Below are 21,560 nucleotides of genomic sequence, written 5' to 3' on the forward strand. Positions count from 1 at the left end.
CAGGGCTCTGAGCCATGTGTTGTTACCAAAGGTCTTCCTTTTCCAGGGCAACCTGTGTCCTTGCCTCACAGTGAGGCTAAGAACCCCGTTGCAATGCCACCATGGACACAACCCAATATAACGACACGCATCAAGACCGTGCAGGAAAGAGCATGTCCACAGAGACACTGTTACTGAGCTGCACCTGCAGAAAGTCCTCGTCAGCTCTCAGCTCTTAAAGGTGTCTTTCAGCTGCTTGCTCTTGCCCTGGGGGCCTGCTCGTCTCCCCGATCCTCAATGTGCAGTGGTGTCAGTGACCTGCGGCAACATCTTCTCACTCTGCAGTTCACCTCTTATTGTCCGGCAGTGGCAACGCCTAGCGGGAGCGTCTGCCCGGCGCTGGCACAGTGGTCAGGGTTCTTGTTAAACTCCCAGCTCCTGCCAGCCCAGCAGCTGACAGAATCCCACCGCTCTGACTCTCCGCCAGCTGGGGATTCCCACCTGCATACAAACACAACCGGCCCTGTGAACTGCAGCCCAGTGTTCTCCCGCTGAGTGTGAGAACAGAAGAGGAGAGAGGAGAGGCCTGACCCCTGAGCAGACGTGCAGCAGTGGGAGGCTTCTGGAGTTTTAGACAGCATGTTTTTTATTTCCTTTTCCACTGAGCTGGTTTATCAGACAGCATCAGCTCCAGCCTGCAGGCCAGGTAGCCTAGCTCTGTCAGCTGTGCTGCTGTTTCTCTAGATGACTAGGTGGCCGAGCCATTTCTTTGGCGTTGCTGTGAAAACAAGGCCCCGATGCTCTCTAGCAGGATCCACTGTGTCTTTCCAGCTCGCTCCCGGCTCTCGCCGAGAGAGAGAGCGAGCGAGCGGCGCTCGGCTAGCCGGGCTGGCGTGTAAAGATTGCACGCGCGCCCGCACAGAAAACGAAAACGATATGCAGAGCAGCAGCCGGGATTTTTCATCATGATTCTTTGCTGTTATTTCCCGTCTCGTGACAACACTTCCAGACTGAAAGCCTCTGCTGGCGGCGTGAGTTAGTCATCGCCGGGCAGCTCCGCAGAGCGCACTCAGGAATGGGCTCAGTTTCGCTCACGATGACTCAGTTGCGCTTTTGCTCAGCCGGCGTAGAGATATTAAGCCTCGCCCGATCCTGTCAATGAGAGAGGCAGTTTTCTCTCTGCCAGTCATTCCTGGAGGGACGTGTGCGTGGGCAGCCAGTGACGGCGCCGATGAATGAGCCGGGCCCTGTTTGTGTTTGCGGGCGGAGAGGCCGCGCCCAGCGGGGTGAAGGTGGCGTCCGGCCGCGAAACCTCAGCACCAGGGAGGTGACAGCGGAAGAGGGAGGCGCCCTGGCACCTCCAGCGGAGCGTCGGGGCTCCCCTTAGTCGCCCTGTGGATGCATCTGGGAGAATGGGCAGGAGGTGCGCCCCAGGAGAGGAGGGCAGGAAAGGGGGACCTCCCCCCAGCTGAGCTACAGAAGGGGACAGTGTGTGAGGGGGTGAGCTTGGCTTCACCAGGTAGACCCTGAGCAGGTGTGTTCAGCCCCGGCCTTTTCCCCTCTGGGTGTCGGGGCAGCTCAGTGACAGGCCGCTGAGTGGACAACACCTGGGCACCCGTCTGACCAGCACCCACAGGTCCCTCAGTGTCCTGCCCTGGACAGGGTTCTCATTAGCACCCTCCTGCGCCTTCTGGTCCTGGGACCCCGCTGGGGTAGCACTGTGGGTCCTCAGGAGTCTTAAATATCTGAAGGAAATAACTGAAACCTGTGGTGGACTGGCATCCCACCCAGGGCGTATCCTGCCTTGTGGGGTCAGCTCCGGCTCCCCACAACCCTGTACTGGACCAGCGGGTCAGAAGATGGATGGACGGGTGGATGGATGACCTAAATGTGACCCGTTCCCGGCCGAATGACCTCTTTTAAACTTCTTGGTCCATGACCCACCATTCCCTGCGGGAAGGGCTCTGCTTGCTTTTCTTTTCAGTTTTCGGGACTTACTTGCTGAGCTGTACACGGAGGTCCAGTTTCTTTGGGAGCTGCTTTCTTCTTCCAGGCTCTGTGCTCCTGTGCCGGACCGAGCTGCTCGGATGTAGCAGGCTAGGCTCGGGCCTGCCCCAGTGCGTTGAGTGAATGGTTCAGTGGTGTGTGAGTTTCTCCCGAGAACGTCCAGGTCAATGACACGGATATTAAGAACGTGGGGAAGATCACAAAGAAAGAAGCCCCGTGTAACGGCTTCGACAACGTGGCTGGGCAGCGTGTCCCACAGCTCATTGTTTAAAAAGTGCCTCCTGTTTTGAAAACACTTCCACTTCCTGTGTGCTCTGGTCCACATTCCACCGTTGAGTCTGAAGAAACCCACTGTGCTGGTTTTGTCAGTGACGTTGAGGATTGTGAGTACTTGTATCGGGTCTCCTCGCAGTCTTCTCCATTCAAGAGTACAATCCAAGATTCCAGAACAGCGGTATCACTTTGATTTAATATTACATATTGGTATTCCATCTAATTGGATCCATGATTCCTAATCAGACATGCTGTAATGGGAACTGAGTTGGATGGGTTTTTTGGGGTTGTGAAGAAGAGTGGGGTCCCCTACAGTCTACAGCAACCCTGGGCTGCGGTTTCTTTTGACTAAGACGTCTGAAGGCCTTCTGGGAATCACGTACCAAAGCCCATCTCTCAGGCACTTATGATTTCTTACTGCTTTATTGCATGTTGTGAAATATATATCACAGTATATCCTGAAAGACCTGCTGGCTTTCATCCCTGCTCAGCTTAATTACTTAATTGAAACCTTAACTGAACTGACACGTTGTTTGGTTAGAACAACTACTCCAGGATTTTCTACTCCAGCATTTGGGATTGCATGGTATTTATGAAATGCGATAATTAGGCAACCTTCTACATGTTTAGGAACTGAAAACAGTTGAACAGTTCACAGTAATGCTATTAATGAGTCAATGAAGGGTCTAATTGTAGAACTGGGCACTGGGCGGGAACAGGAGCCAGCAGGTGTCTGTACCCCCAGGACCAGAACTGGGTGCCCCTGGGCTAAGGGTCCTTATTGTGAATGAGAATCTGTTCTCATTTGCCTTAATTAAATATAGCACTGAGTTGAAAAAAAAGATTATTCTTACTAACGGTATGCAACATTCCTGTCTGCATCTAGTGTTGTTCTCGTTTGGTACCGTCAGCTCTGTTTGAAAGGCGCTGTGAGAAATAAAATAGCATTCCCTGCCAAATAACTGAGGTCTGACATCAGCCTCCTCCACATGCTGTGGATTCTTGCACATGGGTTTGCTCTTCAGATACGATCTAAATTACATCTTTTTTTAACCCTTGCGAAAAAAGCAAATCTGTATCTTGCGTGGCATTGTCGAAAAAAAAAAACTAACCGTTCAAGTGGGAAGGATGTTGTTCTCTTACAAGGAACAGAAGGCTTGGGTGCCGTACTGATGTGACATTTGAAACCGCAACACTCCATTCGATAAGGTTAACAAGCTGTGAACTGTTTCTCCAGAACAATACACACAAAACCTCATGCACACGCATGCACACACACACACACACACACACACACACACACACACACACACACACACACACACAAGCTTTCCCTGCTCAGAACTGGGGGAAGAGAGAGAGGGATTGATGGGATTCTAGCCAGCAGGGCCTGGTACCTGCCTGGAGGAATCCAGGACACTGGACTGGGTTTGGTCAGCGACAGAATCTCCAGGGCCCCTCTGTGAGCTGAAGTGCACATGGGAAGGGTTGTATCACTTCATACACCACTATACTAGGCGGTTGAAATAGGAGTGTAAAAACTAAGACCTTCACAGCAGCTCTGTAGAGCTGTTCGGTAGTCAAGTGATCTGATGTGCCAGTTTGGCGTGGACCTGAGTGGTGTCAAGGGCCTGAGTGGTGTCAAGGGCCAAGGGACAGGGACAGCGGAACCCCTCCCTACGGCCACCAGATGAACTGATGGGGAAGGGGCTTGTATTTCTACTGCAACTTAGTTGTGGGCGGGTATGGAGTTTGTCTCCTCTCCTGAACTGTCTGGTTTGAAGGACCAGTAGTGACCAGTAGTGGACCCGATTCCCGTGGGTCGTGGGTTGGAATCCCAGCGGGAAGCTGTGCTGCAGTACCCTGGAGCGAGATGCTGTGTCCAGACCGCCCCCGTGTGTATGTAAAAAACACATCGGTCCATTGAAAACCCCTGAAAGATGCTCTGGATTAAACTGTTGGACGGATTATTATTTAACATGAATTAGAAATAATAATAAATAGAACAGAATGTTAGTGGAGCATGATTGGTGAATGAAGCTGTTAGCTGATTTGAGATCAAGCTGTTCTGCTGTACAGAGCCCAGCTAGGACCTGTCTTACTGACACCCAGGAGGCTCAAACACAGGGATTTCTAACAAGGGCCAAGATGGAAAACTTAGGCACTCAGATGTCAGAACTGGGTAGACAACGAATTCTACATGTTCGTTTATATTATTGTATATTTATCGTAATACATGTATCTTTGTATTTATTATTTGTGTTGTTTTATCTTGTAAATCAAGTGAGAATAAATTCTCATTTGCAGTGATGACCTGGAGACCCATCGACACAGCTGAGCCTTTTGTAGCGTGATCAGATCGAATGACCACACCTGACTGTAAACCCACAGCCCTCTGGCCAGGACTCCCTTATGAGAGATAATATGAGCTCAACGAAACACTCAGCAGCCTGAGACTGAATTTGAATCCCTGCAGCTTTTACACTTTTTTTCCTCACCTGAGCTCAGAATATTCCAGGGCCGATCAAAGTCAGGTAAAACTACAAAGAATTAAGCACTGATCTCCTGTATACTGTACCCACAAAAGCCCATGGGTTCGTGAGCTGCTGTCTGGGGTTTGGAGCCAGGCTCTGTGTTGGCTGCAGTGCTCCGCTGGCCGTGTGCACGCTGGCTCGAGGGCTCAGTGCCGGACCCGTGCAGCCTGATTGAAGAGAGGGGAGAGCCTGAGGGGTGTTTCCTCAGGGCCGGGAAATACTGGAAACGTGTCTTACCTGCCAGACTGAAAAGGCCCTGGTATCCAGAGGGCACTGGCTATTAGATTTTCCCAAATTTAGGCTTATTGAAAACAAAGCAGCATCCCAAGACCCCTGGCCTGGAGCGTGCTTGCGCGTCTGACAGCGAGGCGTTTCCTTCGTGCAGCAGCAGCTGCGAAGCCACAGGCTCTGGCGTTCTCTTCATTTCCTCCAGATATTACATTTCTGATTTTTTCTCTCCACTGGACAACGAAAAAGACCAAGGAATAGGCTAACCTTTTCACAGCTAAACGTTTTTTTTTAACGTGAGGCAGGGTTGTTTTTCTTTTTTTTTTCTTCTTCTTGAAATGCAGCGAAAAAGGTTAAAAACCACAACTTTTTTAGTACGCCTTTTTTCTTTCTTTCTGTGCTGGATTCCTGTTTCCTGTGCTGGGGTGAAATGCGTGTGTGTGTGGGGCTGGGTTTTTTGGGGGATGGGGGGGGTGTCGTAGTGGAGGAGGGGGGAGAGAGAGAGAGAGAGGACTTTCAGCAACATGAAGCCAAGAAAGTTATTTTTCAGGCAAGCGCCTGAAGTGCACTTTGTCAGTAGGCCTGGGTGTGTTCTCTCGCCTTCCTTCCAGCTCTCCTCCTGCAGTGCGCACCGCAGCTCACCAAGAGCACCCCAGGGTGCCACACCCAGCGGGCAGCAAGCTCTCTCTCACCGCCCTCCCCTTGCGCCCTCAGCGCCGCAGGGGCATCTCTCTGAGGGCAGGTGCGATCTGGGAACACTGGGACGGAACAGTGCTGTCGCCCGTGGCACAGAAATGCTCTGCGTGTTTAGGAAAGGCAGCTTCAAGAACAGAAGCAGGCCCGGCCGTGCCAGCTGCTTGGGTGCAGGGGGGAGGTAATTAGGTTACAGGCTTTCAGCTTCTTGAAGTTCCTGGCCTGTGTGTCTGTCTGGGTGTGGGGGTATTTGCAACACGTTTTACAAAATGCCTTTGAACTCTTAGTGGTTTCGAGTCTTGTATCTTTCCAATACAACAAGTGTCAAACACATGCTGTAGGGAGTAGGATTTAGCCAATAAGACCAGACTGGGCACATTCCCAATGCCAAGAATTGGTCATAGGTTCTTTCATGATCAAAAAATCAGTTTAATATCTGAGGACAGAACCTCTTACAACACATTGTCTCCAGTCACCACAATGAGGCCTTAGATTGGAAATTCCTGACCAGAGGGAACAGCGCCACCTACTGGTCCACCAGCACCTCTTACATCAGCAGCCTTGTTTTCCCTGGTTTCGCCCCTCAGTGCTGACCAGGCCCAGCCTTGCCTACCTTCTGCAATCTGACAGCCTCTGTCTAGAACACTGTGCCTTAAAAGGCAAGTATATGTATCTCCATCTTGAGAATCACTCTTGAAAGGTCTGTATTTTCCATTTTGCACGGACATTTGAATCTGTTGTTCTATAGGTGAGAGTTTGTCAGTAACAGTAGTAAAAAGCAAAACAAAAAAAAACCCTGCACAACACTGTTTTTTTAAAAAAAAAACATACTATGAAAGCATTAAGGGGGAAAAAAACCCAATAATGCACTAATATAATAAGTACATTTAAAATCTGCAGGCACAGCTTGGTTCCTTTTCCCACAATGTGTTCAAATCTGCAGTGCCCAGTTATTAATCACTGCCAGCCTGAGGTGCTGGTCAGGCGTGCAGATCAGTGCCTAGTGGTTAAATCAGGTCACCCAGTCAGTCACTGACTAAACTGGACTTGGCACCGGTCATCCGGAATAGGATTCTCCAAGCTGCAGCGATCCTCGTGCTGCTGGATCTGGAGCCAGGCGATGACTCCCGGGCCTGTATAGCTGGCCAGGTGTCTGTGTGTGGGAGCTGCACCCTCCCCTGTCTGAGGCCTCCTCTGCTGTTCGCTCACTGCAAGACAAAGAAGGAGACGGTAGCACAGCAGTCTGGGACAAGGCTTGGCATTCATGGGCTGTAACAAAAAAGCCCAATGAAACACTGTCAGATTCCTTTTCCTAAAGGATCGCTCAGCCCCTGAAACCTGGGAGCTGTCATTTTAAAACTCTACCAGGAGACTTGCTGACATGTGCCTACTTATATGGGCAAAGCTACCTGTATTTATGATTCAATTAATTTCAGATTCATCCCTTACTGTTAAACTACCTGTTAAACAAAAATCTTAGTAGGCCAACCACATACAGACTGAAAAGACTGAATTCTGACGGCCAGAAGGTGCTTTCTCACCTCTTCACGGTGCTTTAAGAAAAACGTGCAGGCTGCAATGAAAGAGCAAGGCAGCCTAACTGAAGCCGTAATGTACAGGTGTTCGACGGGCGCTGTCGTGGGACAGCTGTCGGCTTAAACCCTCTTCAAGGGGATTATTCAGAGCGTACATCAGCTGCTGCCCAAAAGACACATCACGCGGACAGCAACACACGCAGCAGCGTCTGCAAAAGTGACTCAATTAACAAACAGGAAAGTGCAGAGAACATAAAAATCTTCCTTTCAGGTTTCGAAGGTGAAGAACTGTGTACAGGAATTCCCCCAAGAGCGAAATTGTTTGTGTTTTAGACACTCACTTCAAAACGCCTCAGACAGATCAAGACAGAGCAAGAGCTCTTTTTACACTTTGGTCACATTTCACTGGTGGTTTCGCTTTCAGCTCCCTTTCAGCTGAGGGGAAAAAAGCAGCTTTTTGTTGTTGTGCTCATTATCGTCTCCTAGAGTGACGGAGGGCTGTGTGAAACTCGGGGTTTGTAGGGTTAACCTCCTGGGCTGAGCTTGACTGTCAGAGTGAGACAGTGGCCATCCGTCCTCCCAGGCGCATCGGGATCATTCCATCTCCTAAAAGGCTTTTATCTGAACTATTTCAATAATATTCTTGGTGTAGAATGTACACACTGCTGGGCTATAATTCTGCATTTTTCACTTACTGTGTTTCCTTTTAGTGATGCTGTTTCATGCTAATTCTGATTGCTGTGTGTTCTGTAGCAGCTCTGTGAATGTGTACTGCGGAACAACTGATATGAATAACGTGCTCAATGAGCCAATTGGATCTGATTGGTAAATGTGATGGATTAATTACTACAACACTTCATATTGGCTGCTCATGTATAGTTGGCCTTAAGCTCTTTTGATCAGTAAGAGTTAAAAATGCTGAATGACAGAATCATTTTGTTCCCACCTAGACTAAGATGGATTAATATCTAACTAACGTCAAAATACAAGTAAGGCTTCGACTAATGCAGCCAGCTGCAGCAGGACTGTTAATGCCAGTTCAAAGCTGAAGGGTTTGGTGGTGGCATGAGGCTTGGTCAGGAAATGAATTCTTGATGATTTCAAAAGAGCAAGGGTGTTCTGGCTCAATTCCACCCTGAGCTTGTACACACTGACCTCTCTAAGCCCCCCTGTACCCAGCTGGTGCTGCAGTTTCTCAGTCCTCCCCCTAGCTTTCTGTGCAGTGGGGCTGCAGGTGCAGAATGGCTGTGGACTGTCACCCAGGTGGGTGTGTATGTCTCTGTAGGTGAATCGCGTAAGAAAACAGAGAGACAAAAAGCACCTTGCAATTACAGTTAATTTTTTTTATATCTGCAAAGGTAGGAAAGCCTTTTGAATGTGTGATATGGCTCAATTGTGAACTGTATAAGGAGCTCAGTTTTGGAAGAGCCTGTCAGACATGTAGCATTTGAAGACGGTGGAATAGAAACAGAGGTTTTTGTGACACTTGTAAGCTCTGTTCTCCTCTGATGCTTTTCTGCTTTTTCAGTCAACCTGTCCTGCCCCCCCAACCCCTTCTGAGCTCAGACACGTCTCTGAAGCAGCTGCGTGTCTGTACTGTACAGCAGCTGTGTGTCTGTGTGTCTCCAGTGCTGATCTGCACACTTCACCGCAGTCTTGGAATGCACCTGTGTACGACCGCAGGGCCCTGCTCACCCTCAAGATGTGGGCTCCTCGCTGCTACAGTGTTTTGATACCTTTCATGTTACGCTCGAGCGTGCACCCAGTAGGAAAAAACACTGCGCCTCTGAGTGGCATCTTAAAATGGCAAGAAAAGGCTGCCCTGACGTCTGAGGACATCGCTCTGGGCGGTCTCCCGCAGGTCTCCTCCGTCTCCCCTCCTGCGTGGTCCGTGTTCCCGGTTGTCTGGGGGTCCGGGCCCTGTCTGACTGGGCTTGAAGAAAGTCTAGCACTCTGTGGCGTCAGGGAGAGAGGAAACGCCAGCATCGATCAGGGAGGAGAGACGAGGAAGGCTGAGGCAAGAACAAATACGGTATAACCCTGCAGAGAGACTCCATTACAGTATCATCTCCCACAGTCCGGCTGGTCTGAAGCATGGTGACCCTCAAGGTATTCTGTAGCCGTGAAGAACTGAACAAGATGAGCTGAGCTATGTTCCTCGGCACAGACTGGGCCCTGCAGCTCCAGAGTTGCTGGTTGAAGACTGGGTTCGTTTTTTTGAGCCGAATCTAACGGGCCGATAGGCGCTGGGGCTTGTGTGGACATGAAGCGGCCAGGGGAGACGTGTGAGCCTACAGCGTTCCCCAGAAAGACACCTCCCAGTGTCTGCTGCAGCAGTGCAGCTCACAGGGCAGAAGAGCAGGAAGTCGGGCCTTTCGAGTCGACAGCCAGCACGATCAGATTGCACGGCATCTGAACTAAAGCAGACTGAAAGTTCAAATGTATATATCAGGAATCCACTCAGACAGCGTTGTTCCAAACCCTCAGTGCGCTCTGACGGTTCATTTGCAGAGTTCATTTGCAGAATTAAAGGAACATCTGTACCTGCCCGGGGACTGGGAAGCCTCTTTCTTAGCAGCCTGATCCATTTCAGGTTTCACCAGTGCAGGCTCACCCATGTGTGGTACTGTTGAAGGCTGCTTTCAGAGCCTGCTGGACTCCTTGCATTCTGCCTGTGTAGATCCTGACTCAAACTGCTGAGCTCCTCCTGTGAGGAGCACCGTTCTGTTTCGTGATTAAGGACTGTATTTTCAGGGAAGGCACCAGCCAATAGTGTTTACTTACTTTTCCTGCAGTTTGCACCCATGGCTGCGTATGTCAGGCCAGTTTCAGTGGGTGCATTCACTGCTGTGGGTACGAGAGCTGACGTTTTCTGTTGCCACAGTCAGGCTGACCAGCAGTGTCTGTTGAAGCAATCAATTGAGAAGACAGACTTTCAGAGCTTTTGAATGCACTTCAGGTTTAAGTCCATTTTTCTCTTCCCAAATACTTGCCAAATATAAATTTCCAAAACAAAATTTAAGCAGAAGATTTCTTTTTCCTCATCTCTTGCTGTCCTTTGGTATTTTCTGTACCGGTAAACTTGGGAAATATTGTTGTTCTGAGTCAAAAGCATCAGACACCACCTCTCAGTTCTACTGAGCGAAACTGAGGGTCGGGTTTTTATTTCCTGCGTTGCAGGGATGCCGGGCAGTGAAAGCAAGACGCAGAGCAGCGCGGCGGCCAGCAGGGGGTGTCAGCAGCAGAACGAGAGGCCGGAGCCGCCTTCCCAGACTCCTCCTCAATCCTCTGGACGGAGCCCCCCACAGCACCAGGCTCAAGCTAGCCAAGCTAGCCAAGCTAGTGCTGGCCAGGTAATGATGAAGAAGAATGTGGAATTTAGCAGGTGTGGGAGAGGTGACTGTGCTCTCACTGCGGGTGATGTCTATGTCTGCAGCTGCTGTAGAGTCAGCAGTAACAGGGCCTTGGTCTTTCAAACACCTGGCAGACGGAGCTCAAGCTGATCACTGTAACTTCCTGATGGCGACATAGAGACAGAGATCTTGAACTGGGACCCTAATGCCAGCAAGTCCTTCTCTTCTTCATCGTGTAGACGGAGCAAAGCAGGTGTCCGAAAAGCTTCTTGATCTGAGGCCGCACCGGCTCCGGGCACAGGCTGAGCTACCTACGCACTGCCGGTGTCACGGGTTCGAACCTGGGCCGTGTCATTGATCACCCAAGCAGCCGTGCTCCACTGACTCCACCGTCTCCAGTTTGGCAAGCTGGGGCTCTCTTGCCAAGTTGGCAATCAGCACGCAGGCCCCTGGCGCCGCCAGTGAGGGCCGGAAACCTGCAGCCTGCCACATGCAGCTGAGCGGGGTCTGAGGGGTCTTCCCGTGCAGGGGGCTCTGCCACAGGCCAGTGGGGACCCCCGCACAGTATTAAAGCCCATGGGGGAGCATAAGAAATCACAGAGGAAAAACAAGATTCCTGTTGTCTCATATTGTCTGCAATCCTGGTTCCCAGCCCCAGATTAATTCCTGCCTTTCCATCTGCACCGGCAGGGGGCGTTTCCAGTCCTGCTCGGGCCCAGAGGACCCCTCATCAGCTCGGCCCAGCTTCAGGCCCTCTTCCTCCAGCAGGTGGGTCCCCCCTCTGCGCCACCCTCTGGCCGGGGCTGGAGCGGAGACGATTCGCGCGGCAGCCCTCCGCCGCGCCAGGCTGGGCGCCCTGAGGCTTTCCGGGTTTTGCGATCAGGAGTGAAGTCCGTCTGTCGAATCCATAAAAGTTTATTTCCAGCTGAGCCTGAGCTCAGGACTGGTAATAAAACTACGGGGGCAGGGGCTACTGGGGTGCTCATGGTCTGGAACGTGAGCAGGGCCTGGTCTGGACGTCAGCCCCTTTGTGTCTCCCCGGCGTTTGGACAGTAACTCTGTAAATGCAGTAGGATGGGTAGCTGTTCTGTGAAAAAAGAAACAGAATTTCTTATCTGTTGTTATATCTTCTATCTTTAAAAAAAAAAAAACACTGTTGTAGAGCGCAGTTACGAAGTGAGTGCATCACAAACAGACGCACATGCTTTTTGGGGACAGTCTTTGGGATTCTGCAGCAGGCTTCTGCTAGTTTGATTTCCTTGAGGACCAAAGCCACAGGTGTGAGACCACTGTTTCTCTGCTGCTGAACTGCCTTCAAACTCTCTCCAGGCTGATCTGCCGCAAAGCTTTGAAACAGCCCCCTCTGTTGGAAATGTGTCACAACAGCAGCTGAGCGAGGAGGTGGCTGTGATGTCATTGTGCTAGCAGCTTGCTGGCAGGTGGGCCAGAAACCATTAGAAGTGATCCCATATCCAGTATCCAGTCACATAGATATGAGATTGATACCATCAATCATTGAGGTAAAGATTGAGAGGCATACTACAGCAATAAATGTCATAGTAATAAGCCTTTATCTTGCCCTGTATCTGTACTAACTTCTTGTCTTTCTGATCATACACTAAACTACGGTCTGGATCACTGTGTACAGAGCACATTTTAACGGACATGCTGTTTTTGTAGGCCTCACTGCATTAAGACAATGGCTAAGGCTTCAGACCCGCAATCTTTGTCAGGCTGATGCTTAGCCAGCATGAAACGTGAGCTTTTGGTTAGAACGTGGGAATCTCTGGCTGTCCCTCAAGGTCGAGGACGATAATCTTCCTTCAGTACAAAGGGTATTGGGGGTTTGGTGAGGCGTGGCTCTGTGACAAACTCGTACGTACCGTAGCTATAAATCTGGCCCGTGTTTCTTTGTTGTACTGTTGGGTAGTGACCTGTTTCCTGACCCTCCTTCCCCTCCCCACACATACGTACCTTCTTCAGCGTGCACCAGCTGGGGCTTGGCTCTCAAGTTCTGCGAGATCCACAATGTGCTGAAAGGTGCTCTATACTGTAGGTGTAAATCCTGTCTTTCAGTATGCCAACGAGGAAGTGGGCAAGCAGCTGCTGCAGCTGGTCTCACTCAACCCCCTCCAGTTTGGGCAGCACAGACCTTCAGTCCTGCGAAGGGGTGGTCATCTGGTCCCCCAAGGTCAGTAGCATCGCGAGACTGGTCCGAGCTGCTCCCCTGCCCTGCCTGGGCTCATGGCGCCATGAGACGAACAGCACAGGTTCTCTTGAACTGCAAAAAAACACATCTTTATCAGAACGCTCCTCCTCGCTTGAGTTCTTCAAGCTGCTCCTCACTCTCCTCAGCCCTGAGCTTTAAATCAGTGCTGCCAGTGATTTTTCCCCTCTTTTGATCCTTCTTGGAGCTGTAAATGAGAAGCTATGAACAGTTTAAACAGTTCTTACTTTTTGCTCTCGCACAGCCAGTGCAGTGTTACAGTCAGTTTGATATCTAATTCTGGTGAAAAGTGAATGCAAAATTGTGAGTCTTCCTCAAATGGAGCAAAGCAGTATTGTTGTCCATTTTCCTCCCTGCGTGACTCTGGTGTCTCTGCAGCCCTGTCCAGCCTCTCCAGCCTGGCTGCGCCGCTGTCTGGTGTAAACCCCGCCCCCAAATCTGACTCCATCCCAGAGTGCAAGGTGGAGGCCAATGGGAACCTTGCTGTACCCTCCCACCGGCAGACAAGCTCCTCCCCACAGCACACAAGCACCTCCCCCCAGCCCAGGAAGACGAGCCCTCCTGTGAAGCTTGGCTCAACACTAAACAGCAGAAATGACGGGTGAGTGTCCTGTTCTTGACTAGATGGTGGCAGAAAGCCCTACAAAAATATAGCGCACCTACAGCCCTGGATCCCCTTATGAAATAAATAAATTGAAAATCAAGAAGTAAGATTGCTTTAATAAAGATATAGTGACAGTTTTCTTGATTTCAGACTTTTCTGGTCATTTCTTGGAAATATTACTATATTCATTTCTTTTTTATTAGAAAATAAACGCTACACAGTCTCTCTGTTGTAAGAATGTGTGCAGCCTCGGGGTCAACAATTCTCCATGCGGTTTACATTGTACCTCTCTAATGTATATAGCTTTCAGTGCTTTGATGGAGCAGGATACAGCAGGAGCAGGATAGAGCAGGATAGAGCAGGAGCAGGATAGAGCAGGCAGGGACACAAATGAAGCTCCCACTGCATAGCAGAGTCATCATTTCAGGACTTCCACACAAGGGGTAAAGCTTGAAATATACTGCATCTATGCACGTAGTCTGCCGCCCACAGCAACTGAGGTGGACCTAACAGCCACGCAGTAGGAGCTCCATCTGATCCACCAGCAAGAAACTGAGCTAGAAGACTCCCTCCTGTCACTGCTGTCCCTCTCTTTTTAAACGGGAGCCCCATCATGCACACCTCCCCGCGGACACCGGTGGTGGTGTGCTGACCCTGCCTGGCGCAGATTTCACAGGCATCAGCACCGACCGGTGCGGTCACTCACAGTTCAGGGTGCTCCTCCTAACCACGGCTGTTCCAGCCCACAGACAAACCTCTCAGCTCACCCGGATGTCCTCTCTCCCCTAGTCCTGTGCAGCAGGTGCCAGAGAGCTCCAAGACGCTGTTTGTGAACGGGGTGTGCAAGTGGCCGGGCTGTGAGGAGCTGTTTGAGGAATACTCACTCTTTCTTCAGTAAGTATGAGGCCAGCACACACACCCTCTGACCACTGCCTCACTTCCAGTGTGACCAGCTGCCACGGCAGGTTCGCTCTGGAGATCCAGGGAATGTCCCATTACTGTTGTTAATATTATTATTATTATTCCATAATCGGCTTTGCTTAGAAAAATGGGGCTGTGAGCCCGTAGGGAATTATGACACACTCACAGTCCAGACGTGATTTGCTGAGGATCAGTCTGGCATCAGTGTCGTTTTGAAGAATCTGTCTGAACAAATCGAGTTGACGTGAGACACAGTCTTTCAGCGCAGGAAGCAGATATGGTGACGACAGAGAAACACACCTGTGCACCTTGGCGTTAGTGTTAATTCCTCATGTCAGTGTGGCTGCTCACGGGATCATTTGCCTTATCTGGCTCAAGATGTTTTCTACCTAAAACCTCCTTTCATAGCAGTGCTGACGCCAGTGGTTTCAGGGACCACAGAGGAATTTCATCGCTTTCTCGTCTAGTGTTCAAACTCATGTGCCAATGTCATGTGTTAGGGAAGATTGTTCCACAGTCCTCTTGGGAACCCTGAGCTGCACATGTGAGGTTAACGGAATACTGAACAAGTGCCAGCAGTCTTCTTATCTCCAGGCACTGTCCAGTTCTCCCCTGTTCACAGAGCTGTCAGATCTTACCCCACCCTCATCAGCTGTTTCCTCAAGCCCTGGTCTAGCAGGCTAGTCCAGCTCAACATGAAGCCATCCTGTGATGAAGATCAGGGAGAACTGTAGCAGGTTATCTCTTCAGTTCAGGCTGTAACTTGACCAGGAGAACCTGCTAGGCTGTAGCTGTCCAGGTGCAGGGACAGCCCAGGTGGCGCAGGGCTCCTGGCTCATGGACTCATCACTGGCTCAATTCTAGGCACCTGTACAGTGACCACAGTCCTGGGGAGAAGAGCATGGCGCAGTGGAGAGTGCAGAAGCAGGTGGTTCTGCAGATGGAGAACCAGGTCAGTTGCTGCCCAGCCGTCTGCTTGATGTGAACAGAGCTCTGGAGCCACTTGTGCTTGGATAAGGCCTGCCCAGTTATTGGACTGTCCCACATTCCACAGGATATGTAGCTCTCACTGCTGAAGTGTAATAACTGAGTCCAGTTTAGTTATATTTTACAGCCTTCTTAAGTCTGCTGTGGCCATCGACAGCAAAGAATGCATAGAACATTAACCAGCTCCAGCCTACATACACACATCACCGCCACCCTCATATCAGATGAGCCAATACCAGTGGAAACCATAAGGAGGTGCATTTAAAACTCATACCTGGATGCAGTTTCACACAAAGGGTGGTGGGGGTGTGGAACAAGCTGTCTATCCATGCTGATAGCTTATTTCAGGATATAGCTGGAGATCCTTGTTTTTTTTTTCCATCTCTGTCCCCAGCCTCCTCCTTATAGCCCCGTCAGGTTGTAGAAATGTGGCTCTGGCCTGGGGTCTTTGACCTGGTCTCCTGACCTGGCTTGAGCAAATTTTGTACAGGCACCTGGTATTGCACACAACACCACAGCAATAGCTGAAAGTCAGGACAATATCATCAAGAATAGCTGCTGGACCATAAGTAGAATGTGGACTCTTAAACCCCCATTCATGTAATAACACGGCTGGACTCAGACTATAAAAACCTCTGTAACTCTGTTGCAATCGGGGCATTGCATGTGTGTCTCCTTCGGTGTTCTCCGGAAGCGTCTATTTTCATTACAATTAAACTCGTCTCAGACCTTCACTGGTCTGCGCTGTGACTGCTTGCATCCCTACAACGTGAAGAGATTCAGACACACCTGCAACCTGCAGGCAGTCTGAGTCCCTTGATTCCAGATCTGATTATTTCAGATAGAGCTGAGCTCTATCCCTGAGTGCAACAACCCTTCCCATTCACCAAGAGAGCAAATTCACAAACTGAATGCAAACTAGGAGCAGACTGGGTAATGCAGCAGAGGGCTAACGACTGGACCAATCTGTGTTGTGTTCCCAGCTCGCAGTGGAGAAACAGCGATTAGTGGCCATGCAACTCCACCTTCAGCTGTGTGACCAGCGCTCCGCTGGCTCGGTGAGTGCTCTGTACACACAGCGTCAGGCCCTGCTAGCCCGAGTTCACACACGCCGGAGCAGTAGCTCATGTTGAGGTTGAGAAGGTAGTGTCTTACCCTGTCGGCGCTGCCTGTGGGTTGATCCCTTGGGTAATGTTTAAAGCAGCAGTACAGCTTATCTGCATCTGATGCATTCATACAATTACTGTGTAAAATAAAAATGAAAGCAATCTTTTCACTTATGTCTACAGTGATTTAGGAAACACTTGAATTGATTTGGTGTCATGACAGCAGGAGGCATCCTTCTCGAAAAACACTCAAGCGTTTCTGAAACCAGTCCCTCAAGCCCATGGCGGTGAGCTCGGTGAATCCGAGTCTGTGGCTGAGGGGGGCTGGGGGCCTCGTCATGGTGGCGGGGTGTGGAAGTGAACGGGCTTGTGTTTGGCTCTTTCAGAAAGCGCTGGAGCTGTCTGAGGGGCCTCACAACTACACTCTGACTCTCCCACAGCCACGCCTCCTGGAGGGCTCCCCCACGGGCTCCAAAGACACCCCAGAACTGGTCCGACCAGGGTACTGGCACGTGCCCAGTTCACATCTCATGCCAGGTAATGTCTGAGCACGGGCTACGCTGACACTTCGCCCGAGCGTCAACGCAGCCCTGGTGAAAACCTGGTAAAAATGTGCAACGTAGAAAACGTTTCTCCTCTGCTACCAGACCAGATACAGGGCATGTGCCTTCTGCCAGCTCCTCTTCCTGCACAGTCTGCAGCAGCTGCCTCTGTGCTGATTGAGGGTGAGCTCTCCAGGCAGGAGCTGCTCTGTTGGATCACATTAACAAGGAGCAAGGACCAGGATCTCATTGCCCTGTAGTCTGATCTGTGCCAGATCATACCAACAGAAACGCACTGGCCGGCTTCTATAAAGAAGCAAGCTTGAAGATGTGCCAGAGAGGTATCTGATCCAGAGTGCCTGTCTGTGGCTCTGTGAGGCTCTGTGAGCTGTGGAAGTGGGTTACTAGAGTGAGTTTTATTGGCCAGCTTGCTGATGTGGCTTCATATCAGACAACAGCCAAAGCCACAGGAGGAGTTATTTACTATGACATATCCCCCTGATGCTGGTGATGGATTTACTGCATTTAAATGTATACATTTTGTTTTACAGAAATTGTCCCCAGCATTGAATATTACAAGTATACCAACATCAGACCTCCATACACCTACGCCTCTCTGATTAGATGGGTGAGCACTAGTAATTGTATTTATTATAATATAGGAATCGTATTTCCTTATTTGCATGTTTAGTTGGAACAGTTGTAGCTAAACACATCAATTAGCATGGCAACACAGTTTATCTTGGGGTGGGGCAGAGAGACAACAACACTGACTTTCTGTAACACTGAGCTTCTGAGTTTACAGTACCACACAATAACACAATTCAGCACAATTCAGTCAACGCACACACAAAAGCGTGCTGTCCTTGCATAGTGAGACAGGACACATAGCACAGCATCTTTCAAAGACTCCTGAGCTAACAGCCTTATTCAAATTCCCAAAGTGATTTAACCTAACTGAACTTAACCAGATGCTTGTAGCTCACCAATGCCTGCAGAAAGATGCAAGAGGAAACACAATTACAGCAATAAAAAGAAAATAACATTATTTATTTTCATTTTCATTTTAGTTTCAATTCTCATACAAATACCACTCCAGTACAACACACAGCGAGCACAGCTTCGTGCCCTGATCACTTCCCTGATCAGCCAGGTGCCGTCTGTTCAAGTGATTTTTAAACAGTCCCTGATGCACACACTTGCTTTGTCTTGGTTTGCTAACCCGAAACAGAGAAATCGTTGGTTTTTTTCCCTCGTTGCCCTCAGGCTATACTGGAATCCCCAGAGAAGCAGCTGACCCTGAATGAGATCTACCACTGGTTCATGAGGATGTTCTTCTACTTCCGCCACAACACGGCCACGTGGAAGGTACACTCCCCTCAGGACAGGCCACAGGCTGCAGCAGAGCGTGTCAGGAGTTCGGTAGCAGCAGTAACACACCGGACACCGTGTCCAGTACAGAGCAGCGGGCCGCCCCAGACTGGCAGGCGATTCCTGCGGCCTGCGGCAGCCCCACGCAGCACAGCACAGGAAAATAACAAGTCCACACCCAGAGGCAGCGGCAGACGAGCTGCAGCGACTCAGCACTCTGCAGCCCGGAGCGCTCGTGCTGAGTCACAGATGCTGCGTGTTAAAACATCAAGACGCGATCGTGAAATTACTCTCCATTCATTCTCAATTGTGCCCCACTCGCACTATGACTGTGCATGCGGCACACTGTTTTGAAGGGTTTTGTCTCTTGAAGGGCTGTATTACTAAACTGGCCCTGGCTGAATCATAACACCACTTGTAATCATAGGTGGTTAGCTGATGTTACGATTTGCACTATAGATATGACAGGACATATTACTGCCATCAAGATTAAACACAGGGAACCCTTCTCTCTCTCTTCCCTCCTCCCTGCTTCTCTTCCTTCGCTCCCACATCCTCCCTCGTCCTGCCAGAATGCCGTGCGCCACAACCTGAGCCTGCACAAGTGCTTCGTGCGCGTGGAGGGAGGCAAGGGGGCGGTGTGGACGGTGGACGAGACGGAATTCCAGAGGAGGAAAGGGCAGAAGTTCAGCAGGTGAGGCTCCCTGTTCCACTGGGAGCTGTGCGCCAAGACAACCATGGGGAACGTTGGGACTAAATCCTGTTACTAATTACCACAGCCTGGGGAAAATAATTGGGACACACTCGTTAGGAACAATGGTGTGACCTGTCTGAAGCCCAAGTAACACATGGGTCAACAGTTTGTGGTCTTGAGGGCAAATGTAGCTGTGCCTGCACAGGTAGCACACAGAATATCTGTCACATCTGCTACCCTGCTGCAGCAGAGTCACAATAACCACTTCTACTCTTTATATATGAGCATTATTATAAGATAATACAGTAAGATAATATATAAGATAGTAATGCTAATGTTGTCTTATAATCTGAAATGAGTGGGGGAATGATCATTCCCAAGCATGGTCGTTCTAGGTTATAAAATCAAGAATGGCAAAACCTGCTAAGATACGACAGAACAGTGCGACACTGAAATCGGCAGCGAGCACAGGGACAGCCCAGCAGTGACAGAGCACCAGGGTGCGAACTCCAAGTGTAACAGCGCAGGGCCTGAAGCAGACGATCGTGCACGATGTAGGCTTCAGGCGTGAGCAGGCGTGAGCTGGCCCTGCTGTGCCTCCTCTCCAGGACTGACGGGCAGGGGCCTGTGTCTGCTCTCTCCGCAGGGATCACGACGTGAAGTGGGTGGGCCCTTACGCCTACTTCTGCCCGCAGGAAGCGTGGGCTGGCAGCAGCTGAGGCGCACCACTACCTCCGGAGAGCCCTGACCACACACCTGACCCCCTCGAGCCAGTCGCCACGGTTACACGCACGGGCAGCTGTGGAAGTCTGAGACGGGTCCCTCGAGCTTTTCTTTTTCTTATCTCGGAGTGTAACCGCGTGAAAGTGTTTTTGCTGTCAGGACCGAGCCGCGTGGCTGTCCCCTCTCCTCTCCTCTCCCGCGCCGAGGCAAACTGCACACAAGGCGCTGGGGCACATGGTACCACAGGACATCGCCGCCCAGCAGGGTCTTCATCTTTCTTCTGAAAGGAATTCTGGCTTCACGTAGGATATTTCTAGTACCTCTCTCATCCTTTATTGGATCAAACCTACCAAGGTGTTGTGGTTATTTTAACCATGAAATGTAAAGACGGTGTTTCTCAGTGAAGTACTGGCTACTACTGCAGGATGTAAAGGAAATAATAAAGACAGTCTAAGGATTTCATGTCATTGAGGAAACTGCTGGAAACACAGCGCTTGATGTTTACATCTGTAGATACACAGCAAGCCCTATGGGATTCAAACCAGAGCCCTGAACGCGGTTTATTTTTTTGATGTAAGAGGGCAGCTTCTGTTTGCAGACCGCTGCCTCTGCCCGCTTCAGGACCGACACTTGTTCGGTTGTAGGACCTCTGTCAAGGGAGACATTGTTACACAGCGCTTTGTCTCACTGTGCTTTAATACACGATCCTGATGTATCTTTTTTTTTATTATTTTGCTCTAATAAAGGTGTAAATTGAGGACGGCTGTCAAGGAAGAGCTTCCTGTGGTGTGTGTGTGTGGGGGGGGTTGAGCAGGGGTGCAGGAGGGAGAGAGGAGAACACGGGGCTGTGGGGTGGAGTCTTCCACACGCGAGGGGTTCGGGGTGGGAGCTGGTGTCTGGGGTCTCACCTCACCGCCCTCCTCACGGGCCCACACGCTCCCCGTGTCGGCGCCACGCCAGCGCGCGCCCGCGGGAGACAGGGAGAGCGAGCGCGAGGCCGGGAGCCGGGAGGCGCGCGGGAACTGTCCGCGGTGCTGAAGGAGCGCGGGCCGCCTGACGCTCCGCGCGCCGCACGCCGACCTCTCCCACGTCACAGGTGGGATCAGAGGCCATCGGCCACACGGGCTCGGTGCGTCTGTCGCCTCGAACCCGGGTCCGCTAGAACAGGGCGGTGCTGGTGTGACCAAACCCTAGACAGAGGAACAGATCATGTTCCTGAAAGCAACGACAACAAAAACAATATATAAAAACAATAAACAACAACAACAACAATAATAATATAACGCATTACTGTGTCATTATTAAATGCATATGCATGGGTGCGTAAAAAACACAAGTTTGCATTTGGTAGGTTTGCAGTTACATCGATAATAAAGATTAGTGTCAATAAGAAGGCATTTATCGACAGTGAAATTATCCGTTTAAATATTCAGTGAGTATGTCAATATTGTGCGTTAACCTGAGCGGTTTTTACGAAATTGATTCTATTGACTACCGTTATTGCCTTCCCAACGGAATGTCGATACAGTTCTGTTTTTTGCAAACAAAACTAAAAACAATATCTAGACTTGCGCTAAAACGCAAAGAGAAAAGTAACGATTATAAGGAACAATTCACCATCATCACCGCACAGGGCCGGGGGGCCGGTGTGCGGAAGCGGGCTTGGACCCCGAGGACAGTCCGCCGCGGTCAGTTCCGGGCAGAGAGGAGGGTCACCGCTGGTAGAAAATGGCGCGATGCTGCCTCCTAGCGGGGAAGACACGCGTCACTCTGGTCGGGGAGT

The 21,560-nt window shown here is 50.4% G+C and overlaps 1 protein-coding gene across 9 annotated transcripts in view; it reads left to right on the forward strand.

The window, feature by feature from the left end:
• The window catches only part of foxp3a (forkhead box P3a), a 54,136-nt gene extending 33,601 nt beyond the window's left edge, over window positions 1-20,535 (forward strand). For 7 of the 9 annotated variants that reach the window (XM_088623673.1, XM_088623674.1, XM_088623676.1 and 4 more), the window contains 12 exons: window positions 10,430-10,602; window positions 11,293-11,370; window positions 12,679-12,793; window positions 13,208-13,430; window positions 14,223-14,327; window positions 15,219-15,306; window positions 16,325-16,399; window positions 16,834-16,984; window positions 17,541-17,617; window positions 18,256-18,357; window positions 18,933-19,054; window positions 19,701-20,535. In XM_088623673.1, coding sequence (XP_088479799.1) covers window positions 10,432-10,602; window positions 11,293-11,370; window positions 12,679-12,793; window positions 13,208-13,430; window positions 14,223-14,327; window positions 15,219-15,306; window positions 16,325-16,399; window positions 16,834-16,984; window positions 17,541-17,617; window positions 18,256-18,357; window positions 18,933-19,054; window positions 19,701-19,773 — 1,380 coding nt within the window. In that variant the 5' untranslated portion in view covers window positions 10,430-10,431 and the 3' untranslated portion in view covers window positions 19,774-20,535. Of the gene's footprint in view, window positions 1-8,973; window positions 9,282-10,429; window positions 10,603-11,292; window positions 11,371-12,678; window positions 12,794-13,207; window positions 13,431-14,222; window positions 14,328-15,218; window positions 15,307-16,324; window positions 16,400-16,833; window positions 16,985-17,540; window positions 17,618-18,255; window positions 18,358-18,932; window positions 19,055-19,700 lie in introns of those variants that run through there. The other 2 variants (XM_088623681.1, XM_088623682.1) reach the window with 2 other exon arrangements.
• Window positions 20,536-21,560: the final 1,025 nt, after the last annotated feature.

The sequence above is a fragment of the Lepisosteus platostomus genome, chromosome 3, assembly GCF_059453375.1.
Source record: "Lepisosteus platostomus isolate fLepPlt1 chromosome 3, fLepPlt1.hap1, whole genome shotgun sequence".
NCBI lineage: Eukaryota > Metazoa > Chordata > Actinopteri > Semionotiformes > Lepisosteidae > Lepisosteus > Lepisosteus platostomus.